The sequence below is a fragment of the Opisthorchis viverrini genome (genome assembly GCF_000715545.1).
Source record: "Opisthorchis viverrini unplaced genomic scaffold opera_v5_757, whole genome shotgun sequence".
Classification (NCBI taxonomy): domain Eukaryota; kingdom Metazoa; phylum Platyhelminthes; class Trematoda; order Opisthorchiida; family Opisthorchiidae; genus Opisthorchis; species Opisthorchis viverrini.
The window spans coordinates 1-21,926 of record NW_008752430.1 but is presented as its reverse complement, the minus strand read 5'-3'; the positions used below and the strand labels follow the sequence as shown (position 1 = coordinate 21,926).

Here is a 21,926-nt window from a genome sequence, read left to right as displayed (position 1 = left end):
AATAACCTTATGGTTTGTGCCAGTGAGGCATAAGTGCCAACGCGGATGTTGCCGTCTTTGATGATGACGATGGCTTTAATTTAGAGCGGAATTTGCTCTACCGAGCTCTAAAATCACCACCTTGAATAAACACACCAAAGTGGAAAGTTTCGTTCCGTAGGTTTGAGCCACTGATCCGTTTGCAAAATAAGCCGTGAACCCAGATGAAAGAAATAATGCGCCACATAATGCGTCTGAACTCGATGAGATTTTATGTCGTTCGTGGAAAACATAGCTTGAGTAGTTGAATAAACCCGCACGATCTACGCACACCTGGCAATCATCAGGTACCTTTATCTTTGTGCATGACCCAAATCTTCACGATGACTTGACTCGATGATGGAGCACATTACACAGGAAATGGATGACTCACACAGCCACTAGTTTGACGAGTAGAATGCCGACATCTCTAGCTTTTGAAAGTAGCTCAACGTCTTAATATAACAGGAAACATATGCACATCCTGAGCATTTCGCACGATCGCCGATGGTGAGGTGTACAAGGCACAACTTAAAGGTAGATGAGAGAGCCAACGCTTAGGATTGAAAATACGGGCTAAGTTTTTGGAATGTAGATAAATCCGTAAAAATATCTGCCAAAATTTACAAAATTGGTTGTAGACTACATTTGACATAGAAAAAGTTGGAACATTTTTAACATGCCTGAGGTGAAAACGGTAAACGAGCATATTTTATTCGTACGCTGCATGATGTGCTACTTAGTTTGGTTATGCTCTAATTTACTGTACTGCGTCTCCGCAGGGCACTCACTTTGGTTTCATGTATAATCATTGAAGCAGCAACAGTAACTCACGAGGAATTGGTTGTGTTTAAAATGCTGATAATATATTTTTGGAACAGATTCTTCATGGTTGTGATGAATCAGCTGGAATTCCAAAGTTATTCGTTTTGTGAATGAAAAATTATCAACTTTCACAAATGAAGTTAGGGTTGGGTATATATTACGGCTAGTAGGGGGATCACGCCTAGGTAAGGGGATCACTATGCATCTAAGCGATACTCGTGATTACGTAATCAAGTGCATTTTATGATGATTTAGTGGAAGGTTTCGTTTCACATTCCGAGGCGATTGTCACTGAGCTGATGATTACTTTCAATGAAGCGATTTTCCATGCATTTCCCTGCGTTCTGATTTAAAAACACGGCAATAATTTCGGGGCAACCATCCAACTCTGGATTTTGTACAGAGGTAGTATGTTATAGACACCAGTGGAAGAAAACTGCGTCAATCACTTTATTATCAGAATGAGGTTGGTTACCTTTTTAAGGCAAACGTAAATTCCGGTGAAGACTACTTTTCGGAGCTTGTTTATTCCAGCTGCCTCTCAGATGACTGTTTTTGAGTAGCGTTCAAATAAACGTGCTTGGTTTCAATGGTTTCGGATCATTACATTGAACGTTGACAGGAATTACTTGACGAATAATTAAAAATATCTCCAATGGATGCACGCAGATATAAAGGTCTCTTGAGCCTTTCTACATAACCGAAGAATAAATTGGCTTATGGTGCCATATTTTACCGTCACATACGTGGAATAAATCTATATGTGGACGGTAACTGTACTACGAGATAGATTTAATCTGGGGAGTTTATGGTAAACAGCTTCCTCAAAGAACAAAAGAGCATTTTATAAGTGACTTTCTCACACTCTCTTGGAAAATTTGCTGCCCAACCCCCTAACCAAATGCATCAAATAGGCACCAATTAGGAAACACATTGATGTCCGCATTTTAATGACAGATGTGCTCACTGGAGTTTCACGGGGAACTTTTGGGGTAATTCAGTAAGACAACAATAGTACAGGATAGTCAGATATAATGTATGTTTCTGATGTAGGCTGCTAAGGGAGATTTGTGGGAAGAAAATGGTAATTTAGTTTGTTCCATTGATTAATTGTTGTAGAGCCATCAATGAAGATTGATATTACGTACAAACGTTTGAAAATAGATAAAACTGCATATAAACACACCTGACAAAAATTAATAGAGATTGTAAACTACATTTCAACATACAAAATAACGAAACAGTTATAACATACTCGAAGTGGATGGAGAATTCGTAAATTAATGGTGCAATTTTTATTCAAAGCAACCCAACCTTCACTGCATTTCTACGGTACACTCACTTAGGAAATGAGACTAGTTAGATGACTATCTTTGTGTGCCTAATCACGTAAATAAACGCGAGGAAAAAATGTTGAAACTTTTAGAAAACGAACCAGCTTGGTTCCGGTACGCAAAACCTATTTTCCGTTCGGGCAGTTGCTCCACGTTATATGTGAATTCAACCGCGATTCCCGTCAGTGAGAGATGGAACCTGTACAAGCCTACTTCATTGGACACGTAGACTCGTTCCCCGACATGCTTGAGCGTTCGGCGTCTAACGGCTGTTTTCTGGCAGATTTCGTGACCTGCAGATCATGAGTAACAGCTAGATTGGATATGACTGACTGATTATCAACTGATAAAAATCTCCCGGACCGCATATTCAAGATATTTGGCTGTCGTGTCAACCTGGCTGGCCGATTTTGTGGACTTATCAGGAGCAGATTCAAGTTTCTGGAATATTCGAGTAGCCACATTTAACGTGTTTCTTCGCTATCATTCTATAAATGTTGCGTTTTATCATATACTTTAAGAGCGCTCCTACCATGGAGGACGTCAGCGTTAAATTCAAGATCATTTTCGACGCCATAAGTGCTTGGATTTAAGCTTCAGATACGTCTGGTTTTCTCGAAGACTAACAGGATAGCGGGAAAACATAGACAAACGGCAAAATAAGAAAAATACTTTATAGTCTCATTCTGGTATGTTGACGTTTTATACGTATGCTCTTTCGTTTATATGGCTAAGGAGACTTCCCGGTGTTGGGTTTTAAACCTTGGCATCCCACACATAAGGAGAGTCCCGGAAGCTCGTGTGGCACACATGAGTCGTGTATGCTGCTAGTTTGTGAAATCCAGATGCCCACTGCTAATTATGATCGAGTTCGATAAGAGGATTAGCTAACTGAGGATGGCGAGTTCTAATTATATGAAAGATTGCTTCAGGACAGACCACTTCGCAGATGTTTCACATAATTTCAGTGGTCGTATTACACCTGTGACTGCACAGATGAAATGGAAGCCCTGACTCGTACAGTATAACTTGTGATTATATTGGCGAAGTCAAGAGAGCAAGAAGTTTGAGATGAACACTTGGAATCGACCAGCTTGAGAAACTGAGGCTAAGCGAACAATATAAGTAGATGCCAATACTTGTTTAGGCGGACAGTCCTGCACTGACGAAACACAAAAACAGATCCTACCTGCAAATCTAGTGTAATTTACATACTCAGTCCTTGTTGCTCCGCCTCTCCGTTCGAAAGAGTTAGCCCCCTGTCCGTGGTTCTCATGCAAGTCTAGAATTCAACCCAATGGAGCGGTTCGTTTCATAGCCAAAAAGGAGAAGCGTCGTTTGTGGAGGTTGTAAATTTTAATCATAGTATGGTGCAAATCCCTTGTTTAGTGTTGTTTTGGCATTCCTTTTTCAGGCAAGGTAAAGTACGTATCCCTTGTTTAGTGGTGTTTTGGCATTCCTTTTTCAGGCAAGGTAAAGTCCGTATCCCTTGTTTAATGTTGTTTTGGCATTCCTTTTTCAGGCAAGGTAAAGTACGTATCCCTCGTTTAGTGTTGTTTTGGCATTCCTTTTTCAGGCAAGGTAAGGTAGGTATCCCTTGTTTGAGATTCATTTGGTCACGTATTGCTTACGCGCGTTAGAATATTGCCATTCTTATATAAAATAGTTCTCCATAAATTGCTGTTTAAAGACGCCAACAAGTGATTAACATTAAACGAGGCATTCATCATCAATTACGTAATTGCGTGTACGAATAAACCAGTGGTGCATTCAATTGTATGCTGTATTTCAGCCTCTATAATTTAGCTTAAGTATGAGTGTTTTGGTGTTCGGACTGATCAACTCCCGTAGGGAAATAAGTTATATATATTTATCAAAATGACTTAATGTTATGCATCAACAGACTTAAGTACTCTGCTCCTCATAGACAACGAACATCCAAAAGTATTCCATCATACACCCAAGGGGCCGGTTAACATTTTGACAACGTGAATAGGGTTAGACAAGCTAATGATGATGAGCTCCATATTTTATCTTGGGAGTTACACAATCAGGTCTTCCCCCATATCTGAACAGTTAGGCGTTCGAATGTGTTCTGTGTTTTTGGTTCAGAACTCCGGGTTTCTTGCCATGCCGATGTTTGATGGCTCACCATGATAATACAACTGACACACAATGATTTCGCGTCTTTAGCACAGATTGCCATTACTCGCGGAGCAATTGCACGTTGGACTTCTCCAATGCACTCTCCCTAGCATTATGTAAATTTGTTTTGCTAGGCTGAACAAAGGCTGTTAAGGGGGCCGTGAAATGATGGTCAGGATCTGCGTTGGATTTATGAGGCATCATCGTAGGCATCTGTCATCAAGTTGAGCACACATATCCGGAAGCTGTATAAGTTTGTTTCTCCTCGTCGTGAAAGGCGCTTATTAACAGGGTGAAAATACGCTCAAGTACAGGTACACTGTGATATGGCTAAAATTTTAGCCCTTCGTATCAGCTCACCCTCAGGGCAGATGTGATATGCAAGCTCTGGGCAATGTGGTGCTAACTTGAAGATAAAGAGGTGCCTTATTGAACCAAGTATGTTTGATGTAATGCCCTCCATTGAATGGCGGCCGACGGCTTCCAATGAACATGTTCACACCCGCCCGTTGATTATTTTCCGTCCAGGTATGCGAGCGTGATTAGGCGGAACTGTTAACAACCATTCTACCTGTTCCCAACCCCACATCGGTGTTGACTGGAGAACTTGACTCAGCCGACAGTAATTCATAGTTTTAGGTTGGTCCTGAATGTTATTCTAAGGCTTGCATGCCTTGAGGATGAAAATAATACGGGTGAAAAACACTCTGGCGTATGTACACGGTGAACATTTTAACGACCAACCAAAAATGATAGACATTTCACGGGATTAGATGGTTTGCAGAAATTTGAATGATACTCGCGAATACATCACGTATCTGGATTTACAATTTGCTGACAATGAGCGCTTACAACCTTGACCGATAAATGTATGTCTTTTCAAGTTTATACTGACACCTTGAACACAAATTATTCTTCCATACGTCAAACCTCAGGCGAGTGGTACACAATCTGCCACAGTACGCCAGCAGCAACACAATTTACTCATTTGAATTTTTCCATTTGAAATGGGAATGTGGTTGGGCTTCAGCGACGTGGGATAAAATTCCCACAAATGTGTTACAGCCCTTAGTTCCGTCGATCGACCGATCTAAGAGAGGAGAAATTAAATGACCTTATGATGATCTGCCCACAGTTTCTTCTGTTACAGCCCTTAGTTCCGTCGATCGACCGATCTAAGAGAGGAGAAATTAAATGACCTTATGATGATCTGCCCCACATTTACACAGATAACCAGTTTCTCGATGAAAACTGTTTTATTGAACAGAATTCAACAAATACCACACATGTACCTGACAATCACAGAAGCATCTCAAAACCTTTTAAAGAAAAAATATGTTAAAAAACGTATGTTGGTACACGCGACGTTCACTGACAATTCTAGCAACAATTTGTCTAGTTAGCTTACATTTACGAAACACTGGAAACCCGTGCTCTAAGAACTCTTGAGTTTAGCAGGGCAACCTTGCGTTGAACTCAAACAAGTCTAATAGAACAGGTTTAATACACTGCTCTGCGAAGGATATCTGCAAGGTTGGAACACTTGCACGATAATACGTGTGTGCATAAAAGCATTCATGCGTCTAATTTCAAGTTTGTAGAATATCTGCCTGGTTTTCGCTTTATTTGTAAATTGAAGGACAAGCTCTGCTTTTGTCACTGGGGTTTATGGAACCCCTTGGAGGATATCAAGAAGCTATTGATTTCGGTCACGTGCATCAGTTTTTGGTGACAATCTTTGCCGATTAATCCAAACTAAGCCATTTGCGACCAAGGGCCAAAAACGTAACAAGTCACTATATTCATGGTTTTGAACGTTTCAGCGACACATTCCCAGAAACACATCAATGAAGTCAAGTTGCCGCTTAACAACTCAGTCGGATCAATTCAAAAACGATTAGCTTGGTTGAATACAAACCTCGTGATCCCTGTACAAAATGTTCCATCGGTTTCACTTATCGATAGCGTCCCCCTTCTTCCAAGGGCGTGGTGCACATTGTGAGGTAACACGTGTACTTAACCAGATTTGATGACAGGCACTAGCGTTGCTCTGTGCTTCTCCAAAGTTAGCAAATATGCCATGCGTATGGCGAAAGAATGTTGTGGCACAGGAAACATATAAGTAATTGTAAAATTGTCGCATGCAACTCATTTGAATAAACAATGACGTACAAAATATTGCTTGCTGTGCTCTGTGTTTGCGGCTACTCAGGTAAGGCAGTTTGGTAAAGTACAGGACTTGCAATTTATGCTGAATGTGTTTGAGGGAACGTTTGTTATTACTATGATTTTTACTTTGAAACAGTACAAGTTCAATGGTGCCGTGCTAGTTTTATTGGTGTAGCACGATGGAATTGGTGTAATGCATTAGAAACAATAATAATCGGGATCTGATTAAGTAGTGAGTCGTGCCTAATTTACTCATTGGTGGGGTGGTGGGTAATATACCGTTTCCACTCAAAGCTAAGGCGAACAATTTCACGGATCCAAGTAAGTGCATATTGCTTTGTTTTCTGTTAGGAGCGAGCAAAAGGCACGAAGCGAAAAAGAAGATCACCAGAAAAATTCGCGATTGGAAGGCATATCTCTATTGCTTAGTGTAATATATGATAGCACTTTCAAAAAAATATTTTAGAATTTGACGTCACAACAAGACAGTGGATTTTAAATTTATATGGTGTAAAATTATTATCCACGCTAAGAAATTGCCAATTTAGGACAATAACAATCATCAGGAGGAAGATTTACCAGAGTGCTGGCGTCTTTGGAGCATTTTTCGATGACATTAGTAGTATCGCTTTTTGAGTGAAAATGTTCTCTCCTTTTTAGTGCACGCGACACTAGATACAATGGAATGTAAGCAAAAACCCTGGAAAATGTTTTAAACAACCAAAAATGAAGTCTTGTATTTCCCTGATCGTTATCCAGTTTTGCCAACCACTTAAAGAATTACTAGTGCATCTTTCTAACTTATCTGTTGACAGTATTTCGTTTGTAAACTGCCGTCAGTAAGAATAGTTTATCATAAATTTAGGTGTGTGAAGCTTACGTAATTATACTCAGCTAAAAAACATACGGGAGTTTTTAACTTTTTTGTTGCTGTTTCCATATAGTACAACACACCAATCTGATAGTAACCCAAGCTTGAATTGGCGTTTGAGTGTTCTCTACACTTGGACGGGCGCATCAAAAATTAAGTTATGGTCAGCAATAAAAAACATTACCGGTATTTCGAACAAACTAACGTTTGCTAAATCTCCAAATTTGATGACAAATATGGAGGGTTTGATATCGACATGATATCGGAATGAGTGGAGAAAATACCAAAGGATCGGTATTTTGCAAATATAGTCGGGAATTTAAGGTCAGGAAAATTTGAAGACACAAAAAAATTTGAGGTGCACACACAAAAATATCCACTACGCTCGCATATTTCCCATTATTATTAAGCAGAGTGAACTGGAATGTTACTGATGCCGGAGCAAGGGTCACACATATTTGCCCATTTGTGTGTGAATGGTGTTTTTCACTCGAAATCCATGGTAGCTTCTCCCAATTTGGCGTTCTAATTCGGCAAGAAATATAACGGTATTTTTGAATCTGTTTGAAAATTTCACCTAATTCAGTTCATATCACGTGGACAACATCAGCACATATGTACATGTACATATGTATATATGCTTCTTTTATTGTGAGCCTATATAGTTGTGCCAGGATGCATTAAGTAATACTGATGAAATATTAAATTTGTGTTTTAAAAATAGCCAGGGACGTGCTAGTTTGCAGTACGTCTCTCTCAATATGCGGATAATACCAAAAAAGAAAAATTCACTCTAAATAATGTTTCAGCTTAAATGACACAATTATATCACATCAACTTTGATCCGAAATGTCCTCTTAAAAAACTACGTCGAAAAATATCCGCACGACTTTTCGCCCGAAGCGGTTGTAGCCGACGCTTGCAAAACTCTGATGGCTGTTCAACATCGTACTCCGTCTGATCAAATGCAATCTCTACCTTTGAAATCACTGGTCACGTCATTTGCACAAACGTCCAGCACGTAAGTAATAGATTCAAGTGGATAACTTAATTTCTAACCAGCTACAGCATAAATGTCACGTTACCAAACACAACGAAATAATCCTCTGCTTAAGGTTATATTGCAGATGTTTTCACACCATTTTTTGTTCAAGCTCTATGCGAACAATGTCCTCACTCCAAACTTTATTATATTCGACACGCTCAAGTGCAAGAGTGTTTGAAAAAAGGTGAGCGTCACTTACAGGTTTACCTGTTATTAGGTGATGTCGTATTTAGTGACGCAAACAGACTGCGGTTAAGTTCAGCATCGCTCCTATCTTCAGCGCAACTGTCAATTTTATGGGAATCATAATTCCCTCATGTATCCTTCGGCAACAATAAAACACGAGTGGTATATGCAAAATCTATTAGGTGACGGAACACGAAAAATCAAAAAAATGTATTCACTACCGTACTAAGGTTAGTTGAGCAAGCAAAAATTCTAATACGTAAGCTGCAGAAACGTTGAATTAGGGCCTCAGTTTATCAACAAAAGGAAGGTCAAAGTTTACCCACAAATAAGTGGCCAATTCAGGATTGCTTCATTTTCTAAATCTGCTGAACAGTTCATATTTTACATCAACCAATTTGCCGGGCGTATTTAAATTTATCTCATGTTATTATGCTTGTGGACCGCAGTTCCGATGTGCACAATCTCTTTGCTGTTGAAACTGTCTATACACTTTCGACTTCCAGATGTTTACCCGTTTATCGAATGACATTTCTCGGCAAACTTGTGCCTCAGTAGAATTATGGGCATCCAGATGACATACTGATTTAAATTGTTGCACCTGTGATGCTTGATTATGTAAACGTTTCCTGATGCTTCATGTTAATTTCCGAGCACTTTTGTAAATTTATCTTGGAACTGCATGTTAATTTTGAAACATCCGTGTATTTCTTAAAATTTGCTTCAACCAAAACAGCGCGTACGTTTACGCTGCTTACTTAAATGCACTTTTGAATTGAGTTTTTACGTTTTTCAGGCAGGGAATGGAAAAAACGATGTAATATTTAGGTGTATTTAGTTTTGTTGGATTTCATCAGTGTAATGCGTTTTATTCTGCCCATTGCTACTAGTGAACAAATGTCCCGCAAGTAGTAAGTTGCATCAGTTGCTAGAAAACATAAAAACTGTAGAGGGAAAACTTTTTCGTGACTTTCAGTAAAGGTATATTTAAAACGAGCAATGGTATTTTCAGTAGTCGTTTCCGAAAGGCCAAAGCACACAGGCTAATCGAATATATATGTATATATATATATAATAGAGAGACGGTCGCATGCCAAAAATAAACACATAAAGCGCCCTCAAAATAGCTTCCTCAAATGGCGATAATGCGAACAGGCTTAGAAGTGCCATGAAAGATATTGCAATGAATTTAGTGTTTTAATTTCAACCAACCAACGTTTGTTCCGAAATCTAATTATTCGACCATTGCTTGTCAATAAGTAAACACAATTAAGCAACTCCGTAATAATCTTAATAAGATAAAATGTTTCATTCAAGATATTCAGCCATTTTGATAAAGTGTACGCCCCAAATACCATTTTTTGCTTCTATTCCTGTGTCTTTCTCGCAGTAAATCGGGGATCTTTATTTTGAGAAGGGCATTCTAAATCAAAATTTCACAACCACATATGGATTGTGGAGCTGCAGTGTGGTGTAGTGGTTCTCATAGCATCATTGGCCACATCCAGTATGTATCCTTAGCCGGGCAGTGTGGAAAGTTGATTTCAGAAACCAGCCCAAAAATAAGAGGCCATTCTGCAATTCCTGGTTCTTGAGTGACCCAAATGAATTTCTACGCAAAAGCCTGCTGCTGCCTGGAGTTCCCATTCTAATAAGCAACCTTTTCACGAATCGTGTTTACCAGGTGCTCTCAATAGATATGCTCTGTTATCGTTCCTTAAGCTCTAAGTGGAGCAGTTAATAAAGCGTGATTTAATCAATTCTTAGGGTATAGATTTTCATTAATTAGAGTGATTGAAACACTCGTACATGGAATTCGGCATCATTGCAGGCATTATTCTTCCATTCTGTAATAGGTTGACAGGGAATCCCAAAGTTGTTTGTGTTGAGCAAGTATTATTCATTATATTATTCCTCCAGGATATTGATAATTTATTGTCCAGTTCAACGAATGCACTAACATCCTTAGTATTATGGTGCATATAACCAGTTGCAAAACAAAAACCTGCGGACATTGTTTTGCTGGCCAGGTCATGTATGACTCAGTTTACTCCGTCCCAGAAATGCACCACAATACATCAGAAGTTATTCGCCGTCAAAATCAACGTGGAAAAATAAACCTGAGCTGACTTTTCTGAGTGCATCATTTCTGACCACATGACTGTAGCGTAATGCTTCGTGGTGATATTAGTGTAAACGAGATTGCTTCTGTTATGATGCATTTACCTCGAATATATACAAACACCATGTAAGCGAGACCCCTCAAAAACAACATCCAAAAAAGTATCGTAGTACATAAATATTGTAGCAAACGAAGGTATTGACCATTTACAGTAATTTGGCACATACTAGCTAATATGCAACATTTAATAATTGGTGTGAATGTCAAATCAGCCTGTCTGATGAGTAAAATTCAATTTATTGATCAAAGCAATTGCAAACCCTGTTGTGCGTTTGCATTTAATTTCGAGCAGTCAGCGATGGAGGTCGCTGACCTTCCGTGCTGCTCTAGAATACGTTACCGCTGATCCTCTGATGTAGTATATGTTTAAATTCGCTCAATCAAATCAAACTCAAAATGACCAGCTGCTCAAAGTGTGACCCGTAATTATGATGTTTGATAACTGGGAATTTTGAAAAAACCTTTATATAGTGCACCCCACATAAGGCCACATGAGACCACATGGGTATGTAGCCAGATGACATTTGGTGGCTGGGCCACAGCAGGAATAACCCATCAATAGCTTTAAGTTCTTGCCATTCGGAAATTATGGTTTTCTACATAATATTCAGAGTTGTCTTTGATGCCCATATACAAGCCACATAAAAATTTATATGCAGCTGTTCAAGTGTGTAAAATAACCTAGGAGAGCTTTTAAACATGCATCGTGCCGGAAAAATAACGTCGATTGCAAATTTGGGAATGCTTAAGTAACAACCAGTTTGGAGTACTATACCATTTTATCTGCTCCCCTCACAAGTAAGGAAATGTGATTTATCTGAACCAGAGTTTAAGGCCTGATAGTATCCATGGAAGTGCCATTTTTTGTGCACACCCACGGCTTCCAGGTTGCTTATGACTGAGCTTGGACAAGCTGATGGTAACTCAACTTTGCGCCTACATCAGACAGTATAAAATTATCCGGGCTTACGACTCTACGGAATCTGCAATTTTATGCCTACTTTATCGGATGCAGACAAACAATATCATTTCATGTCAAAAGGCGTATCACAGTTAGTCATGTAATTGATACCTAGTAAGTTTTATATATTTTCTCACCATGTCGGAAAATACACTGACTTGTGCTTTGGGATATGCACCATCTGGAAAACCATAATCATGTAGCTGGTAAAATATAGCTACACTTCATCAAAAATATTGTCCGGAATGTAGCCAGAATCAGAGCGGAAGACAGCACCTGGCATACGAGATTGCACCGACATACCAAATTCTCCCACGGGTTAGTCTGTGTTACCATCTCGTACGATGCATATCTCTGATGATGAGTTTCAAAATAGAGTTTATTTACGTTGACCATTTGTCTTTTTATATCTGATCTCTCATTACCAATAAACAAATACAGAGATTTCGGCATATGATATACTTTCCATCGCGAATGAACACTAGCTTCATGTCAACAGGATTAAAATAAAACATTATGCCAAAAATGCGTCGTACTTCATGATCATCGAAGCAAATGAAATTATTAGACAATAATAGTGCTCTAAAATGTACTTTTTCCTGTGCGATATTTGTAATAGAATGGGCAGCAAATGTCCAACAGTGAGTTCCATGTTTTTCACTGACTAAAGTTAAATGATCCGAGTAGCCAAATACTTGTGTGCATATGTTTTCTACGCACGAAACTGTGGAATGAAAAATGCAAGCATCACGTACTGGACTAGACGATACGAAGTTCCTGGCGTAATTGGAAGTATTGCTCTAAACCCGTCAAATTAAACAACGTTGCTCGAACTATTCGATTAGTTGTTTAACAGTGCGAGATGATGCACCTAATTCTTGAGGAACACACCGTACGGGATTTGTAGGTTAGCCGCACCAATTGGCACGCATTTCGCCTATTTTCGTCAAAAAGGTGATACATGTAGACAGTACAGAACAAGAGCGAATAGAAAGACTAGACGAATTCTGCCAGTAATAACGTCGACGTCGTGGTGTGCGTCATTATGATTTAATAGTCAGGTGCAAAGTTTATCTGCTAACCTATGAGAACCTGACTGATGAACGCTTGATTTTCTTGTTACACGTTTTTCGTTAGTTGACTGGATGTCGGAATACATTGGGAACTGGCTGCTTTATGTTCTACAGCAAAGAAAAACTCAATGTTATTAAAGCCCTTTATTATCTAAGGGATGTGTTTTTGCACACCAAAATTCTACCAAAATCTACGAGAACGTGTTTTTGCTAATATAAATGAATCTTTGCTCGACAATTAGGCTTTGTGATTCTCATGGCTGCAAACTTCAGCTTATCACAGGAACGGACAAAGAATTTTAGTTAAACCATATTTGAAAGGATAACATAAGTGTTATGTAAATTTGTCAACACTAAACTATTTAAAATTCCTTGCAGCTCACAAGGATCATTTTACCAGGAATTGCTGCTTATATATATCGAACAGTCTTGTAAAGTCTCAAATGCTACAATAAGCCACAAATACAGTGTACATCGCAGAAATATGAAGCGCAGAAAACAAAATTCAGCTCAGCGACAGACGTTGGAATGTTTGAGCATCGCATTGCAGGTTATCGTGCAGGTTGATGTTACATCACCTACATAGCTAGAATTTTCGGACTTGAATCCATTGGGTAGACGTTTACGACTAGCTTTTATCATTCACATTAAACCTAACATCGTCACTAAGTATCTCGAAAATCATAACCATCAAACGTTGCTTGTGGAAAAATGGTCTAACCAACACACATCAATTGCGTGGTACGGCTGATAACCTCGTATGATTTGTTGTATATGTGTCTTGTATCACCGTATTCTTTCGAACTCAAATCTTCTTTCTCCCGTTAGATCCATCATTTGACGACTGCGTAAAAGAGGGTAAGCTGCTTTCCCATTTACTTGTGGCAAATACGACTGAAACAGTCAAATAAAAGATCATTGGATTCTTTGGGTTTGAGAGACAATTCTTCCAATCGATAGCGGCTACAGCCAATAATATCTAATGATGAATTCGGCACATTTTAGTCACATGAATTGGATCGCAAAAGAGTGTCTCTTGCCGCCAGAAACGGACAGGCTGCCCAAGTTGCGTGCACTGCTATATGCACACGTTTCAGTTCCTCTGGTAACGCTCGTGCGTTACCGTGAACCCAGAAAGTTTATCGAGAAATTAAGGCAATACAAATTTATCCCAAGAAAAACTTTTATGCACCGTCAGAACTCATTCCAGTTTTCCAATTTTGTGACAAAAGCAAGTCTTAGTTTATAACATTCGGCGAAGGCCTGGTTTGCATTAAATAAATATGCATTATTCTGACCAGCAGTTGTAGGCGTGTGGATACTAGTATAGGAAGAAAGGATTTCAGATTGATTTTCAGGTATTGTTTGCAGATTTTTAGAACAGAGCGCCTAATTGTTTAGGTGATTTTTCACCCATGGAGTAAAAAAATAAGACAGCGGTTTTATATTGTTCTTCTTAATTATGCTTCGACGTGCCTGGAAATTCATGCATGTCAGAATCCGGAAATATTTTTAAAAAAATATTATTTAAAAATGCAAAGTATATGTGCGGAACTTACTGATGTGTGTTTTTGTCACTTACACTGAACAAGTTTTATTATGCTTAAACAGTAAGTGGTTTTTTACCGTCAATACGCAACGAAAAAGTGATAATTTTGGTGTAACTACTCAATGGTCGAGAAAAGACGTAATACGGAATCTAAGCAAAACATACGCCTATGCAATGAATTGGAAGAAGCTATTGTAATTTAGCACGTGACCCTTTTGAACAAATTTGTCGCTTACCTGAAAAAATAACTTGCGGTTCATAAACTTGCGACATGGTCTAAAGGGTTTTAAGCAGTTATTTCGCTACCAGTTATGTCTGATAGGTAGTTAGGTCACTTTATAGCGTTTGTTCATCAGCAAACATAACGTCACCGCCCTTTATGTGGAAATACTCACTGGTTTCTTCCTGTATGCTCTTCTACTGAAGTGAGAGCCCAAGTTTGCTCGTTACAGAACAACCAGAGTAAATAATGCTGGTAAAGCCGACAGTTTGAGTGCTGCTACGTTGTAGTCTTGCCTCTCTTATCAATGAAGCTTCCAAGGAGCTACGGGATCCAGCGAATGGTAAGACTGGCTACTATTAAATTTATGCATTCAGGCCGTTGATGCCATATTACAAGGGAATTGCTTGTGCGAGCGCATGTAGAAAATGCAAAGCAAACAACTTGCTTAGTAATCCGGATTGTAATGAAAATATAATGTTAACTCAGCTGAGCAGACTCGTCTAACGTGAAAATGTCTACTTAAGAGCACACGCACGTTCTAATGAAGCAAATTAATAAAGTTCTCCAGTTGTCAGGTATTTTATACTCGATAACCAATAACTAACGAACCACACGTGAATATTTTTAAAATGCAGTACGACAAGTTGGATGTACTTTTTGAGGTTTACCTCACGCCAGCTTAAATCAACATGTGGAACCTTTACAATAACGCTCAAGTGGTAGTGGCTACTACATTATCAATGTGTGGGCGAAAAATGAAATAACGCGCTTTTTTGACACATTGTGAAGAATGCGGGACGGAAATTAGTTGCCATGAACGTTCACTTGTCAATTCAAAAGTCATAAGTGAACAGCAAAATCTGACAACGCTTATTTATAAACAGATGAAATTTTGTGTCAGTTCAGTGTACACATGCTAAGCTGGATATAGGGTTCGCTACGCGCTTATTAAATAAACATACAACAGGTGAATGGACACGCTTCCAAAAAATGTTTGCTTCCATCAACCCAAGCTGAAACATGTGTGCAAGAAAGTGAGTTCCATATTTGTTTCCATGCTCCTGCGAGAAGCCAACCAGCCCAGTTCAGGATTACACGCTCTCTGAAGCTGAGCGATATATATGGTCTGTGGTTAGCAGGCGTTGTTCTCCCCAGGCAATGTATATTGGAGGGTGTAGGTAGCGTTCATAGCTCAGAAATATTGTACGATATGCTAACTAGGAGAAACAAGGCCAAACTAGTTAATCCATAAATATTTGTGCAATTTATTGCTGCAAACGACAACACGTTAACGTAGCCTCCGAGCACGTTTGTCTTATTTTGAGGAAGTAGTGTAATTTCATACAGTCACACTGTAATACGTGAGACAAATAAGGTAAGTAACTCACGGTTATGGGCGCATATTTGGAAGTCTGTAATTAAATAAAATAAACTTAATAAACCCAAACTTACGATGATCAAGTTCTACAACTGTGTCAAACATTGCGTAAAACAATAAACCTGTAATATACGTTGCGTTCTGTCATATGATTGCTTATGAAATGCTCATTTGGTTTGTCACTCCATTTATTTTCAAATCATCGCGTGTTTAATACGTTAAAAGTCCTAAAAATGAATGACCTGGCGAAATTTCCAGCAGTGGTGTAGAAACCCGTTTACATCAATAAATGTCTCGACTTTTTTCCTCAAATTTCATTCATGCGTGCAAAAGACGGTAGGTTTTCAATTTCTCTGACAGAACTGAGTTACAAATGAATCGCAAAATCTAATTTCAAGGGAATGCCACGAATCGTCTCGTATAAACATAGTTAACGTTGCCGTATTTTCGGGTATCCAAACACAAAGATCACGCCACATCTACTCTATTATTTACAAAGTTGACAGTTGCAGAAACTCCCGTAAGTATCGTCTTTCCTAATTTCTGTTTTCGCAACAGGTGCATGTGTCTGGAATATGACGTCACACACCTGCCTGGCATTCTGTGACTCACCAACAAAATTATTTCAAAAGCTGGTGAGTTCTAGTCATGTCTAAGGGTTGACAGCAAACACTGTTACAAACAGTGAATGTTAGGAAATATATCCAAAGTTAAACCTTAGCCTGGGTCATTTTGAAATAATTCTGCCGACTGAAATGTTGCGGGTAAGCCGCATGTATCAAGTGGAATGTACTGATTTGTTAAGATACCGGAGCTTACTGCTGCGCTTAAAATGCGGCACTGTCATACAAGACCAGATAGCAAATTTGAAAGTTTTGTCAACATATTCTTAACTGTCTGTTATTATGAATTCCGAATAATACCCGCAAATACAAACCAACTGATCCACTATCCTCAGTCGCATCATGGATAGTTTCGCACTAATTTGCTCAGCGGAATCTCGGATTTTAATAGACTGGTTAAATTTCATGTTACCTAACAGGCAAACTGGGCGTTAGAACTAAGGTTCTCAATGGCTTTCCTTCTACCGTTGGATGAGGGCACCATGATATCTATTAGGTCACTGTAAGCGATGCACACTTCGCCAACTAGTCTACATAGTCAGCAAAACATGTGCTTTTATTACCAATTAATTGCCCCAGGTTGAATTCACACAAATGCATCGACATTTTTGTTTAATTTGGCTAGTTGGATCACTGAAATAATACGTTTCTCCGTAATGTTTGTTTCGTTTCTTAATTTTCTGGAAAGAGTAGAATTTATTTCACGGGCCTGACAGGATCCAATAGCGTTTTCGCTTTTCCGATTTTTTGGCAAATTGTATCGGCCTGTTTTTTTGCTTCAGCTTCGTATACTTCCGTTACGTTGAGAAATCTTACTCAATTATGAATCTCTGTTCCAGATGTTCACCAACATATATAGTGCCAGTCTTTGGAAGATTTCATCTGCATCAGATAATCTACCTTATTTTGGGACTGACCAGCTTACATGCATTTCTGAGTACCCACAATTACAATAAGCTTTTTGTTCCTGAATGTACCATTATGGTCGCGTCTGACTCCAAGTCAACTAACAGGTTCGGGTATACATCATTATCTTTATTGTTCTAATAACCAGTACCCATAATGCGATTATCTCAAAACAGCATTTTTCGATAATGCAATATCTGAAAATTCATTTCAAAAACGAATGTTAAAAAACAAAAAGGTCGTGAGTATAACTTGTTTGTTAAGAACGTATAAGACAAATATTGTGCAAATTGTGGTCCAAAACGTGAACCGTTGTTATTGAACGCAATTTCACTAGCAATATCAGGATTTTTGTCCAAAAAATTACGAAGAATAAAGCAGGTTTAAATGAATAAACTGTTGCTTTTTTGTCTACTTTTTGGTTTCAACTTCCTAAAGTTATATAAAATGGAAACCAATGTTTTTTAAATGTTGTTTATTGTCGTCTAAAAATGCTTACCGTAGAAGCCTTCTGGGTGCTCGCTTACTTAAATGAACCTGAGGAACAGCACACAACATAAGAAGCGTCGCTGTTACGCCCAAATCTTGTTTATGTGCTATCCTCTGCGCTTCGTTTAGAGAAACATCACACTGGCTTGCGCCAGTAATTTTGGTACATTCCGTAGCTTAGGCACTTAAATAGTTAGCATCGACACCAAAAAGCAAACTAACTGAAACTATTCATATAGAGTTTCATTAAATAAATTAAAATTTTAACGTAGTCCACAGGATGATGCTATTGTTAAGTAATTATACTCAAAGCACGCGAATGTCTGAAAACAGGTGAGTAATTCATTTTCATCAAGCAAAAAGTAGTTTATTTACATAATTCTTTAGAAAATTATGCCGAATGCGTTGTGTGTAAATCCTTCTAAATTACATGAAAATATTTGTGCAATTCCTTCATTTAAATGCAAATCTATGTATTAAACGGAGGATTGTTAAGCCAGTTATACTCGGGAATTCTGAAGCTGTGTAAACGCGTGTGTAAACGTGTAAGTTATACCAAATACCATTTCCGAGGCCTTAGGATGGTCAAGTGGAAAAAATTAAACAGGGGGCCTCACGTTTTAGGCACAATGTCTAGTCGAACGACTTTATTTCACCATGTTTTATTTTGACTTCGAATTTTTCGTGCAAGATACAATATCGCTCTATTATGTTCAGCGTTGTATTATATCAAACAAACAATAAATAAGTAGCGTAAAATGCCCGTGCACTTTCGTAATCACTAATGCATACGACCTAACATTTACTTTTGATATGTCGGAAGAATACAAATGTGTCTTTCACGGTGTAAAATTCAAACGCTACCATTTGAGACAAATATTCATCGCGCACCACTGAATCATAGATACTTGGCGTGTCCTTACCGATGCGCATTTGATTTGAGAATTGCAGCAAGGTATCATGAGTGCAGGGAGACATTTAATTCATTAAATTTCATAAAACCTTCCCACAACCCACACAGTCACACGTTTTAACACGCTAGCGTAACGACTTTTTACACGGCTTTGCCTGTTATTTCCAGTATACAAATCTAATTACACACTGTTATTACGTTTGCAATATATTTTATAAAAAATATGCCGGCCAAAAAAACAGTGGGTAAGTGTGCCTACTTGTTGTACTATATTATGTATTTTGGTTCAAAGATCCAGACCATAAACAAATCTGCATGGAACCATATGTGTTCGCTATTGTTAACAACAAAAGCCATTTGATAAACCAGAAGGCTAGAAAGCAACAGTAATAAAATTTATTTTAAGAACGTGAGGTTACAAAACATTAATCTAGTCGAATACAATACCGAAAATGGGAATGTACAAATGAAGGACTTATCGTTCTGAGCGGAAGTTACAATAGTTCCACCGAGTTGGTTTGGACGCAGGTAATCGTGTTTCTTTCGGCAGATTCACTGCTGCACGTTCCTAGTTGTCCGCGGTTGTTGTTGGCTCGAGCCGGACTGTGTTCCGACGCGCGAGTGGTGCGTAAGGGTGTGTGTTTGATTGTGTTCTGTCCTTAAGTAGGAGAGTTTGACGTGTGTATAAAATATGAATCGTTCCGACGCGTACTAGAGAGGAACTGAGTTGTCGTCTATCAATGTTGCTGGCAGAACGGTGTTTGTCACGTGATTTGTATGCTTGTGTTTGATTGGATTCTCTCCTTGTACAGGAAAGTTTGACGTGTGTATAATACATGAATCGCTCCAATGCGTACCAGACAGGAACTGACTTGTATAGCGGGTCAGTCGCGGTATCTAGCAAAACACGCATGTACTAGACAAATTAGGTGGGGCCGGTTGAGGGGACATGGAAATATCCGCTGCAGAACTCTTTGGTGTCGGTAAAATAACCCTCTCAAATGTATTCCACCAATTTTTGCTAAATTATCCATACAATTTTCCGCTTAATTTGTGACACGCTAGTGAATACATGCATAGCAGAAGGTGAGTTTCTAATCCGAATTTTCATCATTAAATTGCGGGATGAAAATCCTGTGCTGTTTTGTGGGATACATAAAATAATGTTGTCAGTTTATATAAAAATTTCTACGCGTGGCTGCAACGTACGTTTTCGAATTTGTTTGATTACCAGCAAGTATTTTTGTGCACTGGAAACATGAAGAGTTCCCTTCCGACACTACAGCTATATCCGTCTCCTTACGGCATGTTCGGCTCTCAGATTCTCAACCGTACTTTTATTAATCATTTTATTTCTTCAATTTGTGGCTTCCGATGTGACGCAGTTTTATTGTTCAAAACTCCCCAAGCAGCAAACATGACAAAACTTTGTGTTATCCGGAATATTTCAGAGCCTTCCCTTTATTTAAAATAACAAAATACAATGAAGCACAAAAATAATATAATGAATGGAACGAACGAAGCCAAACACATAAAGAATAAAAAATAAACAAAAAAATCGCGAATCCACAATAAGGGCGTTTACTATGAAGATAACACTGCAATGGGTTGGTCAACATATATGATGACTGGTAAATCTTAGCGACCCAATGGGGATCCGTAAGATTCACAGTGGCATTCGAAATCCATCTTAGGCATTAGGCGAATGAAATCAAATAATCCGCATTGAATCATTTTATAGGAACCAGGCAGGAGTGCATCACACAACAATGAACATCCAATGATAATGGACTATCTGTCACGTTTCAGAACATCCTTGGGGCGGGTTAAACTGGAATCGATTATTCAGCTCTCGATTATGATGTCCAAATTGATTTGCAAATGAGTGCATTTCTCGAAAACAGTGCAACTTGGGTTCAAAGTTGACGATAACTCGGGTAATGCGCGCACCTGATGCGTCCCAAGAAGGAAGAAACCGGTCGTGGGCTGTCGAAAAGATTTCAGCAACCCTGTGAGCAGTTTCCTTAATGAAAAGAAAATAAACCTGGTTCTATTGCGTCCTGCATCTGAAACCGAAGATGTGATTCTGATTCTATTTGGTGACAGCTTCTGTTTGTATTTGCCCTATTAGCCAATCATCTCACAAAACAATCCGCTTTTAACAGTCGTAATACCTTCAGGTGATAAGCGCGAACAACTGCGATTAAATTAGACACCAATTGGTAACTAGGAAAATTGGGTTTCCAAATCCCATCGTGTAATTTCGCAAACAACAAACGGTTAATAAGAGTTCTTCCAGGAGCTCAGGATGCCCGGTATAAAAAAACCGGATTCCAGTCGGCGATTTCGTCACTGTGAAACTAACTTCGGATTTCGTTCATTCCATATGCTCAGGATTAAATGGCAGGCAAACTGATATCATGTCGAACGTTTGTGCTTCATCTGTCGCCTACGTTTTTCGTAGTGTGAAAATAACTTGCTTACGAATGCGTTGACCATGTTGGCAATCAAAACGTTGTGCGGACAACAAGAATTCGAGGCGCAACGTCGCGTTCAGCTGTAATCTGTGGTAGAGGTAATGTGCACCAACACGTTCCGATGTCAATTTATTTCACGGTACGTTAACAGATCAAAATCGGTTTCCTGATCAGCCAGCAAAACCTACCCATGCAGCATCAGCGGATGAATTTTCAATTGGGAAACTAAAAACGTTATTGATATGATACTGTGATTGTTCAATCAGGCAGCCGTTCAGACCACAGGTCAATCAACTAAATTTGGTGTTGTTACACATACACTGAACAGCAACTTTGGTATCAGTAAATGGTTCACTGGAGGTTTGTGGGCGTGCTAGATTTGTTTTTCTCGCATATAACGATGAATGTGAGCATGCCCGAACATCATATTGGGAAATGAAGTAAACGCAAATACAGAGATTCGTGACAACCCGGAAATTTGACGCGGTTTCCGCTGAAAGTTCATGGTATATTGCACGAAAATGTTCAGCATGATCGTATCGGCTAACTTCAATGGTTT

At 38.9% G+C, this 21,926-nt stretch overlaps 1 protein-coding gene across 1 annotated transcript in view; it reads left to right on the top strand.

The window, feature by feature from the left end:
- Positions 1–16,591, top strand: part of T265_15708 (hypothetical protein) — a gene marked incomplete at both ends in the record, with an annotated part of 31,512 nt that extends 14,921 nt beyond the window's left edge. Inside the window, one exon of the mRNA XM_009178989.1 lies at positions 16,518–16,591. Coding sequence (XP_009177253.1) covers positions 16,518–16,591 — 74 coding nt within the window. The remainder of the gene's footprint in view (positions 1–16,517) is intronic.
- Positions 16,592–21,926: the final 5,335 nt, after the last annotated feature.